The sequence below is a fragment of the Grus americana genome, chromosome 14 (assembly GCF_028858705.1).
Source record: "Grus americana isolate bGruAme1 chromosome 14, bGruAme1.mat, whole genome shotgun sequence".
Classification (NCBI taxonomy): Eukaryota; Metazoa; Chordata; class Aves; order Gruiformes; family Gruidae; genus Grus; species Grus americana.
In genome coordinates, this window is record NC_072865.1 from 13,762,152 (window position 1) to 13,787,853 (window position 25,702).

The 25,702-nt window shown below is 37.4% G+C and overlaps 1 protein-coding gene across 1 annotated transcript; it reads left to right on the plus strand.

Moving 5' to 3' along the window:
- Nucleotides 1-25,429, plus strand: GABRA6 (gamma-aminobutyric acid type A receptor subunit alpha6). Its single transcript, XM_054842126.1, has 11 exons — nt 1-38; nt 349-467; nt 784-851; nt 2,211-2,431; nt 2,538-2,620; nt 3,199-3,342; nt 3,750-3,902; nt 3,983-4,135; nt 8,272-8,531; nt 20,238-20,492; nt 25,379-25,429. The coding sequence occupies exons 1-11, from the start codon at nt 1-3 to the stop codon at nt 25,427-25,429; spliced, it is 1,545 nt and encodes a 514-aa protein (XP_054698101.1).
- Nucleotides 25,430-25,702: the final 273 nt, after the last annotated feature.

Below are 25,702 nucleotides of genomic sequence, written 5' to 3' on the forward strand. Positions count from 1 at the left end.
ATGGCTCTGCTCATCGCCTGGCTATGCGTTGCTGTAAGGTGAGCCTCCCCTCCATCCCCACCGAACCCCAAAGTCTCCCTCAAGCCCCGCCGCAGCCCGGAGGAGCAGGCGGGGGGGCCGGGCCCTCTTCCCTCCTCTGTCCTCCCCTGGGGGCCGGTTCCTCGACGGGCGCCACTTTGGCGGGAGGGCTGAGGCGAGGGGACGGAGGCGCGAGTCCGGCGCGAGGGCTGAGGCGAGGGGACGGAGGCGCGAGTCCGGCGCGAGGGCTCAGGCCAGGGGACGGAGGCGCGAGTCCGGCGCGAGGGCTCAGGCCAGGGGACTGACGGCGGGACTCGCCTCTCCTCACAGCATAGAGGAGGCGCTGGGGGGCCAGGGCGACGCGGGGGACCTCTACTTGGAAAACATCACTCGGATCCTCGACAAGCTGTTGGACGGCTATGACAACAGGCTCCGGCCGGGATTTGGAGGTAAAGTCCCATCCCCTCGGGTAGCCTGAGAACACACGGCTCGGTGCAGGCGGGCGAGCAGAAGCTCTCCGACTCGCGGGGGTCCTACGAGCGGGCGCGGGGAGGAGGGTCCCGTCCCGGACCCTGCAGGATGGAGGCAGTGAAACCCAGAGGCGGGCGGCAAAGGCGGAAGGTTTCCAGTCCCTAGCCTGCCGGCTCTGGCGGGGCGGCCCCGGTGCTGCGCGAACACCGCGGCCCCGATGGGCCCCGCCGCGGGGAGCCGCGCCCCGCCAGCCCTGACCCCGCTCCGCTCCCCGCTCGTCTCCGTGTTCCGTAGGCGCCGTGACAGAAGTCAAAACGGACATCTACGTGACCAGCTTTGGGCCGGTGTCCGACGTGGAGATGGTAAGGGCCCTGCTTGCCGCCCCTGCTCTCCTTTCCCGGGATTCATTACGGTGGCATCTGAGTTGACCGTCATTAAAGCGGATTACGAGGCTTAATCTTCTTGACAATCTGTAGGGCCCAGCAGAGCAGTTTGGCTGGAGCTGCATATAGCTATTTCCCCAGCAGAGTCAGCCAGGGCAGCCCGTGGCCCGGGCCTGAGACTGGGCACAAAGAGCAAGGCTAGCCACAGGTGAGGGCACTGATGGGAAGTTAAAGATGCCTCTTTAACCTCGTTAAGAAGATTGTAAACACCTGTGGCCAAACACATATGTTTGCAGGAAGGCTGAGTGGTAGGCAACAACCTAATGAGCAGCTGCTGGGGAATGGTGCCATTTCTGAAACAGCTGTCCCTTGTCATGCTGGGTGCCCCCAAATTCAGGTAGCTGTGGGCTTGGATGAACTCTGTCAATTACAGCAGCAGCCCCAGGAAAATGTTAAGCCATTGGAGTGAGGATGGCATTGCTGTTCTCATTCTGGAAATTTACTTTCATCGCTATTTTTGCCCTTGTACACTTCCTCCAATACCCGCTCACCTGCAGTCCAGTTTGCACGCAAGGAACTGTGGGCCCCAAGATATAACCAAAAGTTTTTCCACCTTTCTTCATCAGTCAATCCAAGAGGAGGCATAATCTTGCTGCCTCACACGTTTGCCTCCAGCCAAGGTTTAACTCCATTTCCTAAGCAACTTCTGTAGAGAGCTCTCTTCTGAAGGCTTGTGAGAATAGTACTAAGAATTCTTAAGAAAAATAACTGAGAATATTAACTTGACACCATAATCCTACTGTGATGCAACTCACAACAGTCCTGTCTTTGTGAATATCCAAAGTAAGCTGCAGAAGAGGCACTGAACATATCTTTTTGTTCCTGGCAATTAAACATTGATAGTTTGTTTTTGCACTTTGAAAGGATACTAAATTAGACATTTGTATTTCCTTAGACCTGTCCTGGTTCTGGCAAGGATAGAGAATAGCCCCTGGCCAGCTTGGCTCACCTGTCTTGGCTCTTTGTGAAATTAACTCTATCCTTGCCAGAACCAGGACAAGACCTCAGTCACTTTGAATTAAATTATTATCTCTGAGAGGACAATGAGGGTTTTTTCCCTTACTCATATCAAATTATCTGTTCACTGATTAATTTTTAACTAATTTTTAAATAATAAGAAAATAGGATATTTTTTCATAGACTTTTTTTTTTAGTAACTACTTAATGGTAATAGGATTAAGTGTTTAAGCAGTAAATGAAATGCCATTGACGTGTGTTAGGTTCTTTCATGGAGTACTATCTACACACATAAGTCACCCACCTATTTATTTTCCATAGGAATACACAATGGATGTCTTCTTTCGGCAGACATGGACTGATGAGAGGTTGAAGTTTAGTGGGCCAACTGAAATTTTGAGATTGAACAATTTAATGGTCAGTAAAATTTGGACACCAGACACATTTTTTAGAAATGGAAAAAAATCAATTGCTCATAATATGACAACTCCTAACAAACTTTTCAGAATTATGCAGAATGGAACTATTCTTTACACAATGAGGTGAGAGCCTATTCTTCTGCTTTTGGTTGACCTTTATTTTTGATTCTTTCAGCAGTGTTCCTGCATACCATTTTTTTTCATTGTCATCTACTATAATGTATTCTAGACTAACCATTAATGCTGATTGTCCTATGCGGTTGGTGAACTTCCCTATGGATGGACATGCTTGTCCATTGAAGTTTGGAAGCTGTAAGTTCTTCTATATCTTTCAGTTTTTTTATACTAATACATTTGGTCTACATGTATGTGAGAAGATCAGAAGTGAGATCCTAGGACACTACTTAAAGACATAGCTGAATTTTTTAATTATATTTTTTATACTAGAATCTTACTTTCTCCTCTGAGACTCAGACCATTCATAAGCATGTGGATTTATTCACTAAAGAGTGACTGTTGAAGCATATTTTATTTTTATTATTCTTACACATTTAATAGTCCAAGTGAGTCCTTCAATAAGTCATAAAATCTGTGGTACGTTTATTATGTTACTTCTAGTTTTGCAAAATGAAAATATTTAGTCGATCTGTGGTAATCAAGTATGTGTTTTATAGCAAATTAAGAAACAAAAGCTAGTGCCCATCAGGTCCCACCTCAACCATTCTCTTATTGTTGATTTTTTTGCATTTTGTCATTAATGAGGTTAGGAACTTGCTGGAGCAGGATGCATGTTTCTTTGGGTATTTGAGCCACGAAAGGGATCATGCTACTTATTTTTTCAGTTGCTTATAAATTACATAATAATAGTAAATTTTTCCTCTTTAACTCAGATGCTTATCCAAAAAGTGAAATAATTTATACATGGAAAAAAGGACCCCTGCATTCAGTAGAAGTTCCACAAGAGTCTTCCAGTCTCCTCCAGTATGACCTCATAGGGCAAACTGTATCTAGTGAAACAATTAAATCTAACACAGGTAAGATGTAGCCATGTAGGAACTATTTACATTATAAAACACATCCTGAAAATAAAGTACAGCAGGTTTTTTCCATATAGAATCAAATTAGTTTAATTATCTTTTGCCATTTTAAAACCTAAAATCCTTGGAAAGAATCTAACCATTGTCTCTTAAAAGCTAGTTTTTCAATATGGTCATTTTTCATGCAATTGTTAAGAATTCCTGCTGCCTCCCCACCCCAGTATAAACAATACATAAAATGAATATTATTCTCTTCTGTTTCCATCAAGTCACTTTTTTTTTTTTAATCAGCTTATTTTTATTATGCACTGTAAGTGCTTTCCTCAGAACATAGTATGTTGGGTTTAAGCCAATGTTTACTCATATGTTGCCAAAATAGTGCTGACATACTTTTCTCTTAACAGGTGAATATGTAATCATGACAGTTTACTTCCACTTGCAAAGGAAGATGGGCTACTTCATGATACAGATATATACTCCATGCATTATGACAGTCATTCTTTCTCAGGTGTCTTTCTGGATTAACAAGGAGTCTGTTCCAGCCAGAACGGTTTTTGGTATGCTGCATTAAGGTCTTTGAACAGCTCAGCATCACATATACCATTCATTCGTTCCTTTCATTGCTTGTTTGTTTTAGGTGAATATTCACTTCAGCTGCTCTATTTCCATCTTCAAAGGAAAATAGGCTACTATCTCATTCAGACATACATTCCATGCATCATGACTGTAGTCCTGTCTCAAGTTGTGTTTTGGATCAACAAAGAATCTGTTCCAGCAAGAACCGTGGCTGGTATTCATGTTTTGTTCTTTTATCATTCATTTCATTCACTGTATTGAATGCATTGTATCAAGCAGCTATTGTAATCCAGTGGGAATTGGAAAAGACAGCTAGTAGGTTTCAGTGAACAAAAGTAAATACTAAAATTAAACCAAATAATAATCAGTCTGTCCATGAGGGTCAAAATTCTTTACTCAGAATGTTTGGTTAGCTAAACTTGTTTCTTCCTCTCGATATTTCTTCGTATGCAGGAAGGGACAATTTCAGAGTAAATGTCAACCTATCCATTTTTTAAAGAGGAATTTTTCTATTGATTTATTCTCTTGTGAAACCAATCTGAGTAGAAGGTTTAAAAAAAAATCACATGGGATGTAATTAATCTCATTTGACATAAGGTACCTCATCTAGTACTCATTCTGAAGTGCCCTCTTCCCCTTGTTTACAAAGGTATCTAAACAACTTTAGATGGATAAAGTTAGGTGAGATGAATTCTGTCTGTAGCACAGGTTGGCGTTGCAATGTGAAAGGTGTGTCCGTGCTGCATGGCAAGGCCCTTTTTTCTTTCCAGTGGTTTAATTAATACTCCCAAAGCTGTGAGGTTCGTGTCCTTAATTTTTAGTGTGTGCTCTGCTATTAAATGTGACACCCTCGCGCCACACACACAGTTCAGTAGTGATAGGTTCTGAAACGGCACTCATTGTTAAGGGGTAAACTTTCACTGACTGAATTGTTGTTTCTAGAAAAACAATCATAAAAATACTAAGCAAAATTAATAAAACTTGTAAAAAACTTCATGAATCCACTATTCATACATACACATTTTGCAACCCTATCTATTTTCTCTTAACCCAGTATTTCTACACAAAAAATTCCCTTTGTGAGATTTGTCTTCAGTAACAAAAAGGCAGCTATATGTCCCCTAAGTATAAATGTTGCAAGTCTCGTAGTTCAAAACGAGCCTATAATTGTAGTTAGCAGGTTACAGAATTTGTATAATTTGATTTTGGTCAATTGGCATTTCCTGCCTGCATGGAATGGTATTCATAAAAGCACTGCAAACTTTTAGGAATGCTAAGTGAACACAACTTCCTCAGGTGCCTCTGAAGGATGATCAACGTTTTTTGTTCTTGAAATCCCCACTGGGTATTGGGATGCAGTTTGGCATCATTAAGCACTTACAAGTATTATTTTTCTGGCAATTGGGATTTAAGTGCTTAAAAATATTAAAATATCAGGCAATAGATTTTTCAAGGATGTTTATCGCAGCTGAAGCATAAAATATGTATAGGAGGTTTGTACAGCAAATATAATGCTACCTGATTTGGCTTTAGATTGCATTTCTGGACTATACATTACAGTTTGAGTAAAACAGATTTGCTACCTAGTGGGCAGTGGAAGCTGATTCTATATGCTTGAAGTAATGTGAAAATAAGTCTTTAGCTGATTCAGTAATAATTACATAGAGACCCCAAACCCTGGAATAACAACTCTTAGATGTCATAATGAAGAGCAAATATAGTATTAGAAACAAAAAATATTTTAAGTAGTAAAGTCCCAGTATTGTGGAAAATTAGTCATGTTGGCATTTTAAAAGAATATTTCAATCCTTATTCCATTCTTATTTCTTCCAGGCACAGTCTGAATTTATAGTTCTTACTAATTCAAAATCCCATGGATTCTAAATACCTGCATCTAAGCAAAAGAGGACAAATTCCTTATGACAAAAAAGACTTTCAGGCCCCAATAAAAAAAGAAAAGGTTTAAAATGGAGAAGGTTTAAAATAGGAAGTAAGTTTCCTTTCTGCATCATATTGCAAATACTTGAAATACAAATTTTCAGTTTTACTTCTAAGTTTCTAAACTGTAAGTTTGACAGGAAAGAAATTAATAGTAGACAAATAACAATAGTGTGCCCAAACCACTTTCTCAGAACAAATTCATTTAGCAACTCTATTTACCTCCAAAATGGATGGCAGTTATCCTTTGCAGATAATATTACAATAAATACTCCTAACATTTTGGCAAGATAAATTAATGGTCATAAGAACCTACTCTTTACAGACCTGCAAGTGAAACATGGGAGACAGAAATAATTGAAGAGGCACTCTTGCATTTTTTGTAATTGTGTCATTGGAAAGAACAGCAGATTGCTACTATGAAATTCCTTATTTTATGTGGAACTATGTACATAGCTATGTATTTGCGTATATATGTGTGAAGTTTTATGAAGCAGGGCATTATCAGAAATTACTTAGAACAAGAAACATGGTTATTGGAGACCTAATTTTAAGTATGCTCTGAATCCATATAGCAGTGGCTATTATTTCACATTTTTATGTGCCTTTATCTAATCTTTTTTATTCCTGGCAAAAAGTTCATCTTTTGCAGAAAGATAGTAGTCAGCTTCTACCTTTCTAGCAGGTCACCGTGGGAATTTTAAATTAATATCTATTAAACTTTATTTATAAAGTCTCAGGCAAAGGTGTTTGGGTTTCTTTGTTGTTTCATTTTTAATAAGAAAAGATGACATATTTCAGTATTTGCATTATGTAACAGATTCTTTAAAACTTACCAAGAAGTGTTCAGAGTGGAAAGACGAGGGTAAACAATCATCAGTTACATAGTTTACCAACTGTAATTTGGCATTCAGTTTGATAAAGTAGTTTTCCACAGTGCAGAGTATTTCATCAATATTCACTCCACATTGAGAGAAGTCTTATCTATATCTGTAATAGAATAGGAGTCCTATTCCTAAGTTTAAATTCCTGCTGCAGTAAGTTTTTATTCAGACACAGAATATATCATTTTTATTACTAACTAGCACATGGACAGATTCTAATCTAATCACACATCATATTGAAAAGTTCATTCTGGACCTTTGAAATTGAAATATATCTCAGCATACTTGTATTCACATTACAAAATGAGTTTGGCAGATTTGGAAGAAGTAGAGATCCTACATATTTTTATACCATCTCCTATTTGCATTTCATTAAAATGTGTTAAGTAATGACATTGGGACATGGTTAACCTCAGACAGCTGGCAAGCTACATCATGTGAGAGAGTTGCAAAAAAAACTCTGAAAATAATCAAATCACCCTGTCTTGATGCTGCAGTATGCAATGACACTGCATCCTTTCCACTGAGCATCATTCGTAGCATATTGATTCATCATCACAACATGACATTATAACATCCTTTACTTTCCCACCTACCCTTTTCCAACTGCAGAAAAGAGCAGAAGAGGGTATTCTCCACCTTACTGTCTTTAAATACCTGCAGTTTTCACATTCTAGCAGGCATAATTTTAAGTAAACATGAATCACAGAGGCTTATATGTTAATGAATGCGCTAGCTCTTGCACTTTTTGCTTGTATTGGGCAGCAGTGGGAAGTAAATATATTTCCTACATTATTAATGCTGTACACTCCAAAACAGAAAGAATAAATTCATGAGTTTATGTGAAGAACACTATGGGGCCCATGAGCTACATGACCAGATTTGTTGTGTGAAAATAGATAAACAGCTCTAGAGAAGTAGCTTTTCTATCCTGCCATATGTGTAACTATGGGTGCTTTCAAATCAAGATACTGTTAGTGAGTCTTAAAGAATGTACCCAGTGATTAAAGACAACTGCACAGAGGACCAAACTCATTACTAGAAACATTTCAGTCACAGTCTACCACTGATTTTAATGCAGAATTCGATTGATTCATTGAGGGTTCTGTAAGCTATGATCTGTCTCGTGCAACAACAGGAGAAAGAGAGGATCACTGTTGGGAAACGACAGTATGTCATTTCTGCCAAAGATTCCACTTACTAGCCCCTCAAGTAGAGTGTCTTTCATAGTTTGAGCCTGAATTTTGTTATACCCATGTTTATCACAGTTGTAAGAAGCTACACTATGTAGTAGGTTGTTAACTTTCAGTCTGCTCGGTGTCTTAAGGAAGTTTGTTCAGAACTTTTAGATGCTGAAGCCAGTATACATGCATTACTTAAGAATACAAAATACTTAGCTGTCTTGTTGGTTAGCCGATGGCAGGTAAAACCAAAGAGGAGTTGGTTTTTTTTAAATATATATGAATTTAAGAGTAGCAGAGTTGAAGCAAAATTCTAATGCCCCCATTTTCTTTCTCTTACTTTCAAGGAATCACTACAGTTCTAACAATGACCACTTTAAGCATCAGTGCACGCCATTCTTTGCCCAAGGTGTCCTATGCTACCGCCATGGATTGGTTCATAGCTGTGTGCTTTGCCTTTGTCTTCTCGGCACTTATTGAGTTTGCAGCTGTCAACTACTTTACCAATCTTCAGACTCAGAGAGCAATGAGGAAGGCAGCCAGGGCAGCAGCACTGGCAGCAGCACTATCAGCAGCAACTGTACCGGCAGAGGACGAGATTGTCTCGGTAATTGCTTGCTTTTCTGATAATAAGCATCATATAGGAAGAGGCAGCTGAAGTAGTGAATGCAATATTAAAACAATATTAAAGTGATCTTAACCTGAAACAGATTACGTAACCAGATCCTGTCTATTTATCAAAGATATTGTTCTTATTTCAGAAAACGAAAGGACTTCATTTATTCATACTGCTTATTTAAATTTGAGGTATGATTTACTAGAGAGATGTTTATTTGATAAGATATTTAAGGAAAGCCATTAGACTGTTACCCATAATACTTCTCTTGAGCAATGCTGTAGGCAGTGTGGTCAGGCAGCTGTGGTTCTTTCAGTAAGTCTGCAGAATTTGTAGGACACTGTACAATGGAATGAACATGTGCATTGGCCAGACGATTATGGAATCACTGTAGTACACTGGTACATACCATAAGTGGGTCATCTGGAAGAAGAGGAATTAGCCTTTACATAAACTTGGCATCTGTTACTTTCATAAAAAAATCTGTGTTGGTGGAAGCTTGGGGAAAAAACATAAATGTAAAGATTAAGGATAGATTTTAGTACATGCAAAAGACAGGAAGGCTTTCTAGTATCCAAAAAAGTATGTCAGAATTGCTTGCAGATACTATTTCTTACATCTCAGGCTAAGTAATGAATGCTGCCTCACAACATATGTTAATATATTTATCACTGTAGCCATCCTGTTTTTAAAATCAGGTTTACTACCACCACATTTCCCATTTTGAGAGGAATAACAGAATTTGAATGATCTTCTGCAAAACCTTTGAGTGTGTAGTTGAATAAGGAAGTCATTCTAAGAGCTAGTGAATATCAGGGCAACACCTTACCCACCATATAGTCATTTTTCCACATTTTCTTATAAACAGCAGTTAAAGTTATAACATTTAGGTATATTCAAACCATTAAATTCATAATTGATAAGTTCCATATAATAGCGAAACCAAAGCTCCACAGCATCTTGCTACTGGTCCTCATTGGAGCTAATCAACAAATGTTCTTCACTTCAACTGGGAAACATTGCGCTTGTAAGCCATATTGTATTTTGCATACAATTTTATTAATATTGAAAAAAAATGAAGACATTGTAAGATATAATAAAATAATGCATTTTATTTTCACTAAATATATAAATACAAAAAAGAAGCAAATCTTTATACATTTTAGCTCAGAACCACAGCTTTTTTGTTTGTTTTCTAAACCACAGTTATATCAAGAAAATACAAAAGTCCAAAAAACTTAAAAGGAGCTTGGAAGCAAATGTTCGCAGAAACTTGCACTGATTTTAAAGTGACAGCAGAAAGGCTGATTTAGTTTTGGCAATATTTGCCATGTTCATATCTACATTTATTTTAACTAGTCAACTTCTGTAATTATATTTAAACTTTACAAAAAACAATGAGAGGAAAAGACAGCATGCATTTGCCAATATTTAGGACATACTTCGCCCCTCCCCAATATCATGATATTTGACTGAGAAGTACTCTGGACTGAATGAGCAGAACATTGCAGCAGTAAAATAGTGTAAAATAAGAAAAATACTGTTAAGACTGAAAGAGCTTTAAAATGTAAAAGCTTCATTTTTATTCTTTTGTTGGCTTTCTTCTGAGGGCAAGCTATCAGAAAAAAAGTTAGAGATCACTTGGCTTTGTGTAGCATGAGGAAAATATTGATAGCTGCTACATAATGAACAACAGCTCTGATCTTTCCTACACACACTTCCTTATTCAAGTTTGAGTTTATCATAGGGAGGTTTCCAAGAAGGAAAAAAAAAAAAATCTACTTTTTTTTTTTCTTCACTGAAGTCCATGCTGAGAGATACGAAACCAGTTTGGCCTATTCTGCACGTGCTACTGCTGGTGAATTCACAGCAGATGCTGCAAAGCCACTGCCACCCCCTGCCGGCCCCAATTTCTAGAGGGCAACTGTTTCAAAAAATAACCCTCTGCGTATGCCCAGACATACTAGAACATACTCCTGATGATTGTGGCTCCTCTAGTACTTGTGGACATGGTCTCTGTATCACTGCAGACCAAGCTAAGCACAAACTACAATATTGCTGTTGAATAAATCAATAAAAGAAAAAGAAATAAAAGATTCAAGTTTCTTACCACGAGCTTCAGCCACAAAAAAGCACAGAGCCAAAATGAAGACACACCTTCATCATTTTGTAAATATTTACTTGTTAGCTTTTCCAAGTGAAAACAAGCATCTAGGAATAAAATAAACATCTAGGAAGCACACTGCAACCATTTCTTCAAGAAAACTACAACTAGCTAACAACCTACAGATTTAGAAGAGTAGTAAATCCTGTAACATCAAGGTCCCAAGGTAAACTCAGTCTCTAAAACAGCCCATAGTGTCCACAAAATTCTATAGTCCTGATCTTGCTCAAAGCTCATATTATCTAAGACAGTAATTTTCAAGCCCTGTAAGTCCACAACTTTTTTCTCACAGGATCAGTTATCTATGAGACCCCACCTCTCCGGTAATAGAAAAAGCAAAATCAATGAGATCATAAAAATTACAGGTACTTACAATTGAAGGAAAGATGACGTAGTCAAAATGGCTTCTAGAAAAATTTACTATTGGATTTAAAAGGTCCCATTCCAGAAAGGCATGCTGGGACAAAGGAATAATTACAGGATAACAAATTTTAAGAAGCTTTTTTTCTTTTTTCATTTCTTTCTTTATGTAGTGAAGATAAGGGGGAAAGAACTTTTGTATGTTGTCACATAGATGGATGTACTGCAGTCATATAATTTCAGCTGAAACAGACCTGAACTAGCTAATTTGAATGCTAACAGTGTAGTTAGCACAGGTTGATTGCATGAGTATATGACCATTGCCTCAGGATTATCATCCTCTACTGAGCTTTGTACTTCTGTAGCTACATTACTGGTCTTAAGGCAGTTATGTTTAAATAAGGCACACAGCATAGCATGTAGTTTCTTTGTTATTGTAGATTTAGGAGCTGTTTCTGAGGTCCTGATTTCCCCTTTGTTGCCCCATACCCCCCAACTTGTTCCTTTATTTTGTCTCTAAATTCTATCATCACTTCTCCTTCCAGATTTTTCTTTTTTTGTTTGCCACAACACGGAATTCTTACGCTTTACCCCTTGCATAATTTATTTTACCTCTCCTGCTCTTCTTTTTGCTTTTTCTCACCATTTACTCTGCCTCTCTTCTTAAGATGTTTTCTAATTCACTAGGAAATAAATCTATTAAAATCCATGTCTTACACATTAAAATGTTTTTTAACTGTCTACTTTATTTGATTTTTAAAAAATTAATTAAAATCTTTCCCTGGTCTCATACTCCAGGCTTTGTTACCTTGTCTTTCTAATCTGTGATTTTTTTTTTATTTCTTTTTGTTCTTTTAGATAGGACAGTAAAGTTTTTCATCCACTTGAAATGCTAGTATTTTTATTTGTGGTTTTTAAGGTCATAAAAGTTGTCAGAATTGTAGCTATATTAAGGGGCAGATATAAGATGAAAAGTAGTGAGCAGTGTGTCAAAAATGCTTACTGTCTTCTGCACGTATAGAAGTCAGATGGTATTTTTATATTGAGAAAATTTCTGAAGATTGTAAAGGTTTACTTAGTTTTGGGGAGTCCACTTGTAAAAATAAAAGTGAAAAAGTGAGATATACTTGAAAAATTTCATGGCTGTACAACTGCCAATGGAACTTTGCTACCAGTAGCAACATTAAGAATAACAACATAGACTATATGTTTTTAATAATCTGTTATCTTAAATTGTCAGAAGAGTGGCTAAAGAACATTGTGGTGGGAATAACCTTAAGCTGTCTGAACTAGTACTTTCTGTATGACAGGAGATCCACTTTCCTGCTTTGTGTAAGGAAGCCCAGGCAGACCGTTCTGGTATAAATGAAAGTTCAAAGGAGTTACAGAAGAGCCAGTTAGGAGCTTTTACTGCTTGAGTGAGGGCCTAAACTCATCAAGATAAACATGTTTACAGAATATACTTTTTTTTTAATTCCAAATTAACTATGTTTCCTGAAAAAAAATCAAAAATCTTTCAAAACACTATCAAAAAGCCTCCTTGCCCCTTGAGCCTAGTTAATTTTATTTAAAATCTTGCTTTATTCAAATTAACAGAACTTTTTCTCATGGGTTTTTATATTGTAGCCAAAAAACGTGTACACTCAGAAAAGAAAGATGGCAGAAAACCAAATTCTGCTCTACTGTACTAATGAAAGTAGGAGAAACTCTGCTCAAGTTATTGGACTGCACTGGTTTCAGTAAGAGGGACAATGGTCCGCCTGTGTGCTCAGTTACTTGATGACAGCCCAGCTTGCCTGTTCTGGTTCCAGGAAAGCCACTCTATTTACCTCAGTTAACTGAGAGCAGAGTTTGGCTTGCTGTCTTTGTCAGCTGCAGGCAATCCCTGCATGAAATACAAAACTATGGGTGTTCCACTCCAAAATACGATGGCAGCAAGCTGAGTAGTCATCTGGACCCTGACAGAAACCTGTTTTTATTCATATGCTGACCAAGCTTGTTCTAGCATGTCAAAACCAAATATTATATATAGCCATATATATAGAAAAAACATACGGCATTTAGATTTTTAATCCATTTCAAATATGTATGGTCTAAATCATATTGTTTCATCCTTATGGCTTCCTTTATCCAGGAATATCCCAATACTGGAAGTTGCAAGGGAAGGGGAATTGGTGATATTCTCTGGAGTGCACCATTTGAAGTAATGCTGTGCGAGATGGTCAGGGAGTACACACCATGGATAAAAAGACATCCTTTCCGTGTGAGAGACTACATGTGAAAGGCAAGAGATTGTTACGGGGTGGTAGCTTGATTACAGTTATGTTCTAAAAGACCTGTTGTTTTAACAGAAAACAGCCCACAGCAGTGAAATACTGCTGAAAGAGCTTCTTTCTCCCTACAAATAACCACGTCCTCCCTGTGTTTCAAAATAAGATGGCTTGGGCAGAAAAGGATTCTCATTCTCTTTAACAGCCCTGCCCAACTGCAGAGCAGCCATATGTCACCTCGGTATAGAGGATTTAGTTTTCTATAATTCTGTCAGAATATATTGAGTATGTTTAATGAGTATCCTAGTGTAACTGCAAAGAGAGCACTTCTGTTTGGATTATCAATGACTCTCTATGAGATCATCCTAGAAACAGCTATATGCATTAAAGTCTTGACTGAGAACATGGCACTTTCAGTTGAATTAGGGAGACCTTCCTGCTCCTCCACAATTGCAGATTATCAAGTAGACTATTAAAAACAAACAACTTTCAATTATATTGACTGTCATCCCAGCAAGGAAAGTAGATGCTGATTATTTGGTTCTGCCCAAGTTAAATATTTGTCTGATTGACAAAGCAAATGCAAGGCAGTAAGGAAGGTTCAGAAGTAACTGATATCGTATACCAAAATAGAAAAATTCAAGATGAATTGGGTTTAGGCTTTTTTTGTTCAATATTGAAGTCTAATCTCAGTACCTTTTTTGCAGGGGGGCAGTGAGAACAAAATAAAGTTAAATTATAGAAAAAAACTCCAAACAAATCTCTCTAGTACCATTTGTGTAATTCTGTCTCAGACACTCAAAGAAGTAGTTTCTATATGCTACAGAAATTTAGCAAAGTAAATGTAGAGACAGGGATTGTTCTGGACCAATACTGATAAGTTTAAGAGCGGAACGTGACTTTGAAAATTTAAATCTGTTTAACATAAACACATATTTTTGACAGAGGCTCTGTGCTAATTATGTGATTTTTCTGATATGCTATATATAAATGTTAGGGAGAGACTCTACCACAGTACATTCACATCGAAAAGAGAATGACTAGGGTTCCAGTCTCTGCTCTCCTTAGTGCTTACCTGTTTAATATGACAGCAATTTAATACAAGGCACATGGTATATTTTTCAAAGTTATGCTTTCTGCCTCTAATGGCTCTTTAGATTTTCCATGCAAAGTAAAACAGCTTTGAAGTAATAAGGCAACAGCCTCTCCCCCTAACCACCTTCACCTGATGGTTAGACTATATTTCAAGAGGTGAATTTCAATACCTGAAGGTTAAGAAGGAATTTGAACATGGCTTTCCCATGCTCCAAGTGAGTAATTTAACCTAAAGTGGTTTAACCCTTTTACTAGGGTAAAGCACGTAGATGACTGTTGTGGTTTAACGCCAGCCAGCAGCTGAGCCCCACACAGCTGCTCGCTCACTCCCACCACGGTGGGATGGGGGAGAGAATCAGAAGAGTAAAAGTGAGAAAACTCGTGGGTTGAGATAGAGACAGTTTAAGAGGTAAAGCAAGACAAGAAATTAATTCACCACTTCCATCAGCAGGCAGGTGTGCAGCCATCCCCAGGAAAGCAGGGCTCCATCACACATGGGAAGACAAATGCCATCACTGTGAATGTGCCTCCTTCCTCCTCCTTCCCACAGCTTTCATTGCTGAGTGTGAGGTCATAGAGTATGGAATATCCATTTGGTCACTGGGGTCAGCTATCCCAGCTGTGTCCCCTCCCAACTCCTTGTGCACCCCCAGCTACTCACTGGTGGGGTGGTGTGAGGAGCAGAACAGGTCTTGGCTCTGTGTAAGCACTGCTCAGCAGGAACAAAAACATCCCTCTTATCAACACTGTTTTCAGCACAAATCCAAAACACAGCCCCAAGCTGGCTGCTGTGAAGAAAATTAACTCTATCCCAGCCAAAACTAGCACAAAACCAAATTTGCATGTTATTCCTCATAATATTTCTAGGAAAGGAAACTTAGAATTCTGAAAGAGATGCCTAAAGCTAGGACTATTAATGACCTCTAAACTACATTCAGCTTTTATTTATGCAGAACAATGTTTATAGATGTTTGCAAGACGCATTTTTTGAATCAGATCCCACAGATGAGATATGCAAAGAAATGTCTAAATTATGGGTTATAATGCATCTCTGGCATGAGATGGATTCTTAAACTGCACAGAACTGTAAAGATTGAGGTACCTTAGTGCATGCCCAAAAAGAGATCTTACATAATGTGGTGAACTTTCCTGCTGCAAGGCACTGCGTATGGGTTGTTCAGTAGCTGAGCAGAGTTTTTGCAGATCACACTGTTGAATGTAGGGGCTAAACTATGCTTAACTCCCTCATTGGGAGCTAAGTCACTGGCATGTAATTTTGTGTGTACAGTATGAATACTTGAAATTACTCAAATAGCATCTACTAATGAGATAGGGAAAAAATAGTTACATATTTAATATTCTGCCTTGTACAAACATTGAGGTTTGGTCCTATTTTTTTTGGTTTTGTTTCTGGGTTTTTTTGGTGTGTTTTGTGATGTCAAAGTTCAATATCCTTAATCCAATAAATTGAATAGAAAAAAGGAATAACACATTTTTCGTCCAAACTTTTAGAGTTTATTCACATAAACCTCTTTTTACTGCACTGCCCACAGGAAAGAGAGACATAAGTGAGGACATACAGATATTAATTTGTTAAAAGTTAGCCAGTATCTAAGTGCATACATAAGATACTTATGTTACTGCTAGATCATAAACTAAACTGACAGTGAGAACATGTATTTGCAGTATAAAAGAATAGAGAACAGTAGAGAATTTTACAAATATGAATTACAGAAATCTCTTGAGAAAAAGAAACATGAGAACAAAGTGCATTCATAAATCACAGTTAGCATCCATATAAAAATCAGAAAAAGCAGACAAGGAATTCTATTTACTCCAAGGTTATATATGTATTTTTTCTAAATCTAGAAGCCAAGCAATTTCCTGAGAGCCTCCTGAGATACTCTGAGCATAAGCAAATTCTAGTGATATTAATGAGAGTTTTGAGAGAGCAGCACCTTTATAGACAAGATGAGACTGCTTTGTGAGCTTTCTAGGTGATCAGATAGCTGAGCTACAAGAGCTGAATAGAAGCCAGACTATACCTTACTAGCCCATACACTTACCAGTCTTTGTCTAGTCCAGTTTTATGGTATCTCACATTAAACAGTGACTTTGCAATCTGTTCTGCATCACTGGGTAGTCATACATAGTGACAAGTCTAATTGGACTAACATTCCAAATGAGTGCAAGAGTACTCCTCTGAATCAGAATTCAGTAACCTAACAAAATTCGTTATTTCATTATGATAGTGTGCCATGCCTTAGGCTGCTTCTTGCTGCTCTTGGTACTCGTAAAACAGTCTATTGATTATTTGAGTGATTGGCTGTGTGAACTATGCAAAATAGGCTATTCATTCCCATTTTCTCTCTGTTTTGCTAAAGTTTCATGATGTCATTGTAGGTAATCTTTGTCAAAAGGAAAGTCAAATCTAAATATAGTAGACAAATTACTGTAGCTGCTGTTCAGAACTCAGCTGTAATAAGAAACTATATAGTTTCCTCTCGCTGCCTCCTCCCCTTGGTTTAGCTGAATTCCAATGAAAAATATGAATTGTGGTTCTGGGACAGCAAGTCTGATCTACAGTCAGCTACCACACTGAGAAACATCTTCGTTACACATCTGAGATAAATTTGGACTTAGAATTCCATATCCTGGGTAGTGGTATACAAGAAAATAGTCTTGACCCTGACTTGCTGGCTGGGCACATGAGGGTGTTAAAGACAGTGTAAAGAGCTACTCAGGGACTCTTAATGATTTATATCAACTCTAAACCATCTCCTCAGCAGGTGAAGAGCATGACAAAAAACTGTGGCTTTGCTGAGACAGTAAAATGCACTGGTCCTTCCTGAATATTGGAATAGGCTATTTTAGGTAATGAGAAGTTATTAATATCATTCCATTGATAGAATTGGACTTAAACTAGCTCCCACTAAAGTGGGAGCATAATGAAGTTGGTTAGTGTGGTCCCCAAGTTCTGAGGACACACACTGTCTCCAGATCTTCCTGTCTCCAACTGAGATGAAATCACTTTGACATAATCCTCCTTCTATGGGAGTAAGATTTAATGAATATTATAAATAAAATAATGATCAGGATGATACTTTTCCAAGTGCCTATTCAGATGATCGGAATGATTTTACTACCTCTACATTCTAAATATGTTCAGTACTAAACATCATCCACAGACCATATGCTACATCTGTTCTGCCTACTAACTCCATCACCTCAGTACAATAACTCCCAATTCATGCTTGATGATCCAGAGCAGAATTTGACCCACCTTATGCCAGAATATTGCAGATGAAAAGGGCTAAGATTCACCTTAGCACTTATATTTTTAAGAACCACTCATTCTCCACAAAAGGTCAAGTTATCTTGCAATAAAGTGAAAAACAAGCTACCTTATGACTTCTACAATTCAGTTCAAAGCAGGGAATACGAGCAAAACAGAATAGCAACCTGAGTGAAAGCAGCAGCCCAGGCTCTGTCAGTCTGTTTATAGAGTGGGATTATTATGATTAGTGCAAGTGGACGTGGATAACCCTCTTTCTGTTTCTGAGACACATCTGTAGATCATTCTCCATTTAAATGTCTGTTGCTTGCTGTGTTACTGGAAAATAGAAAAACAAACATCTGCGTTCCAGATAGGCACAGCCCCAGAATATGAATACCATTTAATATCCATTCAAAACATGATACTAATCATTTAATGGCAAAGTAGAAGAACGAGGGATATGGCAAGGTGAAAGTGTTGATGGGAAGTAGGGGAAGAAAGAGTTAATAGGTAAAACAGATATATACAGAAAAAGCTCTTTTTTTTTTTTAAAATGTTCTTCTCTCCACCTTTTACTTAGACTAAAATCAGCTTTGAGGAATCTCTCTCTCCCTAATTTCAGTTGGATACCAGTCCATTCATCCATGAACAAAACCAGGCACCATGTTGTAGCAATGTCACTTGTTCCAATACTCTGACACTAGCACTAACCACTAAAAGAATAGTTCCTGTTATAACTCTATTTTGAAGTCATCCATGAGATACCAGGTGTGTTAGGCTAGGCTTTTATCTAGAAATTGTGGCCCAAGTACACGTAGAGGCAATGTAGTTCAGAAAATGCTTCTTTTCCTTTTAATGACCCATTCATTTATCTGATTGACTAAAATCTGTTTCCATGCATAGAAATCCTACAAAATAAATCCCAAAAATGCTCACAGTGGGCTACATTGAAGTGAATGATTGTCACTAAATCACTCCCAAGGACTGACTTTGGAAATTGCATATCTAACAGAATTTTGCTACCTTAAAACCATTCAAATGTTACTATTCCATTTTACAATAGATAGATATGCTGTTGTATTCTAAGTTATTTACATTGTCTAAGACTTTCCTCATTAACTTCAGTCATTCAGTCATCTCGTTCTGCTGATGAAAAAGCTGCTTTTTCAAACCCAAGAACAGCTGCATATGTTGTGCAATTTTGCTGCATTATATTTTTCATCAATTATCTGGCAGTTTTGCAGTCCTTTATTGATGAAGCTTTAGACTCAAGCTCAACTAAAATGTTTTATGTTAGGCATTGGCTTGTTTGGGTCCAAGGTATTTCTGTTGCTCCCTATTAACAGAAAACTTGAGTACTTCATATGAAAATAATAAAAACCAACCTGACAATCTAGCATTCTTCTGTATTTTCTCAGCCATCACATGAATCTTATGGCTACTGCCTTGCATCCACACCACTAATGGTAGTCCTGGGTAGTGGCAGTAGCAGCAAGATTTTTGAAAATTTCCTCCCATTGGATACTACAGTGCAAGTGGGTAACTAATATTCATTATAGGTTCTACCACAGGCTCTAAGCCTGCTATTCCTAAGCCATTTCTGCAAGGAAGAAGTCTATCACTTCTACTCTTGTGAAAGTAAAAAATGGCAACTTGGCTACAAATAAAATGTGTACATAATGAATATACACGTCAACCTAGCAACTAAGAGGTAAAATCTAAATGTTCCCGACTAAATTGTTCAGAGTTTTCATACAGCTTTCTGAAGAATAATTGGACCTGGCTATGAATATTGCACAAAATATAGGAATAATTTGGTTTCTTTTTACCATAAATGAAAATAAAAATAGTCCCATTACAGTCAGGTTGAATACTTGTCTTCAGTCGTATGCATGAAAGTGCCATGGGAATCATGAGATATATCTGAAAATGAAATTTCATCTGGGAAAAAACTACAGGACAATTTAGCATTAATGTTTTCAGCACCTGTAAAGTTAGTCCATTTCCTTTTATGCAGCAGCTTTCTAGTTCATCAGCAGCTAGTTTGGGAACTAACAACAATGCGACAGCTAGACTCCATTCAGTGAGTGTTTACCAAAACTCATCAATGGGCTCACACAGAGACTGCGCTTGAGCTAGTCCATATGTGCTGTTTTGTTTAAACTTGATTCATATCTACATAAACTTCAGTCATATCAATATATTGTAATTTAGATACACCATTACTTTCTTTTCCTTTTAGCCCCATTTTTTTCTTTTTCTTTCTCTCTTGTAGTTTCCATATATTACCATGTTACAAATATAGAAAGTACATTCTTTTATGTTTTTATAGCAAAGCTTTAGGCCACAAATATACCTCTGTATATTTACATTATTTTTGTGATTTCCTTAGGTTGCTCTATAGCAGAGAAGCAGCAATAAAATCAGAAAGTTGAGCAGAAAGGTGGAGAGAAGCCTAATGATCACACACCCTAAGACTCTATCCAAAAATCACCTTTTTTTTCCCTCCCTTTTTCTTTTTTCTTCCACAGAATTCTGACTCCAATTGTAATCTGAAGAAGCGAGTAAACTCCGTAACGTCTCAGGCAGATCAGTCTCCCGAAGCCAGCATAATATCAAATAGTGCATCCCAGTGTCAACCAGTTTCTGTTCCTCCACCAGCACCACCACCACCTATTGGAGGCACAAGTAAAATAGACCAGTATTCTAGGATCCTTTTTCCAGTGGCATTTGCAGGATTCAACCTGGTATACTGGGTTGTTTATCTTTCAAAAGACACTATGGAAGTGAGTAGTAGAATTTCTGAATACTTGCTTATGATATGCAATATGTTTACTTGACCAATAGTATTTTAATTGTTAATTTACTCTTACAACTCCAGTTAATTAGACCTTTCTGAGACAAGTTACTGATAATGGCTTTCTCTAAAAATCATCTGTGGCTTCTAGTAGTAGTGCACTCAGTACAATGCAGAAAGGCTGTTTGAAGATGCAAAGTGTAAACACTTATCTCTATGCCACGTTGCACTGAGCAGAACACATTGTGTAAGACAACCTATGATGCCATTCTCAGCAAACAAACTAATCTTAAATCTTCCATTTCTTAATCTTCCTATCTGCAGTAAGGAATGGTAGAATTATCTGTTGAAGCAATGCAGCGAAGGAGATAAGAACTTTAATATCTCCCAAGGTTTGCTTAGTGAGGTAATAAGATAACAGTCTCCTCCAAAAAGTTTGTTATTAATTCTAAACATTTATCCATAGTGAGAGGCATTGACAACTGCAGTATACAGTTTGTGAATCAAGAGTCCCTGGTTTTATACATTTTAACACTTACTTTTCCTGTTTCTTCCTATAGCTGAATTTTTTATGCAGATAGAGCTGCTAAATTCTTTGCTTAAGTTTGTTTGAATCAGGCAGAGAGTGATCATGTCTTTAGATATCCATGATGTCCAGAAGAGATGTGTGCCCTGCAAATTGAGCATGTCTAGAATAATCAGTCAATGATTAGCTTATAATTTTCAAGCAGTCATTAAACTTTAAGTCTTTAATGCTTTAATTCTCTAATTTTTCCCTTTTGCCTAAATACAGCTAATGGTGTCCCGTTTCCTTAGTAAAAAAATATATTCATTTGCCTCGTTGCCATAGAGTTTTTGAATCTCACTGTACATTGCAGTCAATATGATTGGTACATTTAGCTTTATTTAGGACAGCTAGAGAGATAATGATGGTATTTAGATAGTACTGAATGCACAAAGTCCCTACATCAATAAAAACAGAGGCTGGCAATCTTGTATGATTGGTGAGCAGATTGTACCTTTATTTCCTAAATTAGAGGTAAAGCAGGCCAAGGGAAATCTCATGGACAGCCAAGAGATGTTGCAGTTCAAAGTAACAAGACAGTGCTGACCAGCTGATTGGTGGCATCTTGCCTCTTCTTCAAGCAGAGGCTACTAGCTTCTAATTTTGCTGATTTTTGCTACTGGTATGATCTAGAAAATGCTGTCTCTCAAAGATGGAGTGTGCTGCCAAGCAGCTTATATGAAATCAGGAGGGCAGGAAGATAGGAGGCACTATCTCTTACAAATGTTTCTGCAGATGTCTCTCTCAAGAGGTCACAGCTGCTAACTCCTGGCCACTCAAAATCTGCCCAATGCTAAATTTAGCACTTGTGCCAGAGTTACTGATCCTGCTATTAAAATATTGACTATGTGTGCAAATTACTTATCTCAATCAGAGAAGGGAAGTATCAAAAAAGCTCATGTATAATCATTACAGCTTCTGTTTAGAGGCCAGTTCCTCAGCTTGTGTAGCTTGCCATAACTCCAGTGATTTCATTCACCCATTCACATTTTGGATCTAGAAATATTTGGAACACAGTTGACATTTCCCTTGGTAGTGATGAAATATTTACACTGAACCTTGTACATTAATAGTTATATTAGAACTAGGCTTTTAAAATACATCTAAAGTCTAGGACGTAGTGCTGACTATAAATATTTTTAAAATGTCACTTTTGCAAGCTCACAAACCTGCCCACAAACTCAGAAATTATGTTCTGTAATAGCCTTATAGAATGACAGAAGTTGAGCAGCAAGAGTTAGAAAACAGAGCAGTATTGAGAGCTGGGGTGTTTCGAATGATGAAGAATGTAAACAATTATGTAAAATGTTGATAAAGCTCTTCATAAATTACATTTTCCTGTTTGTGTACTCAATTATAACTAATAATGATTGTGATATACATTGGCAGGTTTCTAATTCAATATGTTGTATCACTTTGCCAGTTGCTACTTTCAAGGAAAACCAGGATTGGTTTTGCTTTAAAAGTATATTAAAAATATGTAAGCCTTTCCGTTGAAGCAGAGGAGATACAAAAGTTAGGTGCGCAAAGCATGGTATGCTTCAAGGCCAGTTCAACTCAATCACAGGCTCGAGCCCAAAAAATTAAATATCGGTACAGTATTAGTTAAGAAATTATTTCATTTAGAAAGTGAATTTTGTGCAGTATTTCAGGTATATTAGCTTTTATTTAAATAACAAAATGGAAAAAAATATAATCAGTTCATTGAAATAACCAAATTTCCTGTGCACTAGTTCTTGTAGTGCACCTTTCTAGGATTTTTATTATTGTAGTTTGGAGTGCAGAACATCATTCACCTAAGTCTGTTACTGTGGAGATTCCTAAACTGAACAGCAACCTACTGTCTTTGGATGGTACATGTACTATAAATCAAGAAGCATTTCATGAATCTGCTTGTAAAAGCAGGCTATTAGCACTGGAATTAAAGGTAATTTTCAACTCATATCATGATCTTCTGGCAGACTCTTCCTTTGACTTTCAAGGAAGCGCAAGCATATTTTTACCTGATATCTGGATTCAGAGCATCAGCTAGAATGAGCAGCCCTGTTAATGTAATGACACAGAGTTGCATGAAATGAGGAGCTCATCTAAGCTGTTTGGTAGTATTTCTGTGCACTACTAAGCAGTTTTCTTATGGCTTAAGTAATGGGCCATATGTTACAGAAATGAAAAAGTCATTCTTGTGTATTGTATCCGATAATATTTATAAGAACCTTGGGGCTTGAGTAATTTTCAAACAGCTCCTTGGAGTACCTTTTTCTTCCCCCTCCATTTAATCATTTTCTTTTTAGAAGACACCAGGTTAATCACCCTTTCTCTTACTAGACATGTAAACTAAGAGTACATTAATTACACAGAAATTTTAGGATTTGGAAGTTTGTATAGTGAAGAAGGTGTTTCTAATGTATGCCTTTAAACATTTGAATATTATTTTTCAGAGCAGCCAGGATTGGGCAGATAGCAAGAGTATCTTAGACTGAACTCTGTATTTGTACTTCCATATATATTGAATCAGGTCCAGCTCAGCAAACCAGGAAGTTTAATAGCAAACTTTCTTTGTAAAATGCATCTTTTGCTACATTTTTAAGCAAAATAGCAGCAATTCTCTGACTGAAAAAAGAATGAAAAAGAAATTCCAAGTTGAAGTTAAGTGCTTCAGCTGAATACTTTTTATACATGGATGGGGATGATGTTTTCTTCTGTCCTTAATATTTAAATAAATGGTTCTATTCTCCCAATGGAACAAGTAGGAAAACATTCTTACTCAGTTACAGTCATCCACCATGCAACTCGATACATAAAAGATATTTCAGTGTAAACTGGTTTGCAATGTGGAGTAGCAATAGTGTTGCAGGACAACAATTATATTGGTAAAAGTATAGCAATTAAGCTAATATAGTTCTCTGCCTACATTTTGCTAGACAACATGTTGTTAGAACCTAATATAATGAAAGGACAACGTAAAAGTAGAAAAAAGGAGGTATTTAAATACATATGTATGAAAGAAATCCCAGTTGAAATAGCAGATGCCAGTTTTTAGACCACAGAAAATGCTGATACTTGTGTGATAAGCCCACCTTGCTCTCAGAAGGTTTTATAACTGTAATGCTGACAGATGCTTGAGTATAGCAATATCACTGTGCCATTTATAATATGAAAACAATAAAGCATCAAAATTACTCTAAGAGGACTCACTCCCTCACTACATAAGGACAGTTTGTAATTAATTTAGATGGAAGGTTTGAAGATGTGGCATCCCCATGATTTATACATGCAAAACGGAACAGGCATGTTTCTATGGTATGTGTTTTGTAGAGTACAGTAGTAATATCTGCCAGCCACAAAAAGCTCCATACAGTAACAAATAATACGCATTTGTCTAGATTAGCCAAATAGAGAAGTTCTTGAAAGAACAAACCTAGCTGACAAATGAGAAAAAAGTCATACAGCATTTTTTGGCTTTGCTTTTGGTTTTAAATCTTCCTAAGTCCTTGAGCTGAATACTAATTTATGACAGTGACCTTGGTAGGTGAACTGCATGCTTAGTTTATTTTAAAATTTGCTTGATCTAGAGCACAGAGTGTGCCCTTTTAATGAGCAGAATACAAGTACCTAGTCTACCTTTGCTGTATCATTTACAATGCATATGCTATTCTTGCATCTTCTTACACATCATCTTTCTAAAGTAACCTGTCTTAATTTTTATGTGTAATGTTATATTACAGTTTTTTATGTAATGAAACACAGAATGATGGAGTGAATCAAAGAAGTATATGATGTTAAAGTTTTGATGATAAACTTCAGAAAAACAAAGCAGAGGCCAGCTTTTGTTTGGGAGCAAAGGAAGGTACAAAGTCACTGAATATGCTAAATGTGCTGAGTCCTGGATATTATCTGGATGCAGAGAACATAGTATGATGGCAGAAAGAGTTACATAACAGGTCGAAGGAGAAGATGAGATGCTAATGATGCATAGGTCAAGTGGGAAGAAACAAGAACAGAGAAAGAGACAAGAACTGGAAAAGTATTTAGCTTCAGTATATTAATATTCATAAAGCTTGCAGTGTGTATTGTTACATCATGTTTCAGTTTAAACACTGGAAAACTAAAGTTCATGAGAAAAGAGTCATTGCCATATGTACTTACGATTGAGCTTTGATGATCCAGGTAGTGAACATCAAATTCTAAGAGGATTCTCCCTTGTAACACATTTCTATTTTAAGTCTGCCAAGACAGAAGTCAGGCTGTTTTGTTGGTTAATTTCATTGTTAACAATCCATAGCTGAAACTTCTCTCAACTTTTCTTCCAGTTTTTTGAACCTACTGCAATGCATCTTCGAAATGACCATCAGTCCAACTGAAGAATGGCTCAAGGTTTCAAAGAAATCACTGAAAGTCATGTAGGGTTAAAGGGACTTCAAAAGATTTGTCTATCCACAGGTGCTCTCAGTTTTCAAACAGGGAGTATTTGTATTGGACATCACCTGGAAACAAACTCTGGACAAATCAAAAAGATAGAAACTGCACAGAGTTCTAACAATACTTTCTTAATATTTCTTACCTTGATTCTACTATAAAAGTTCTTGTTATTTTGTTCAATGGTCAAAGAAAGAAATGTGCATTTGTTCCAATTG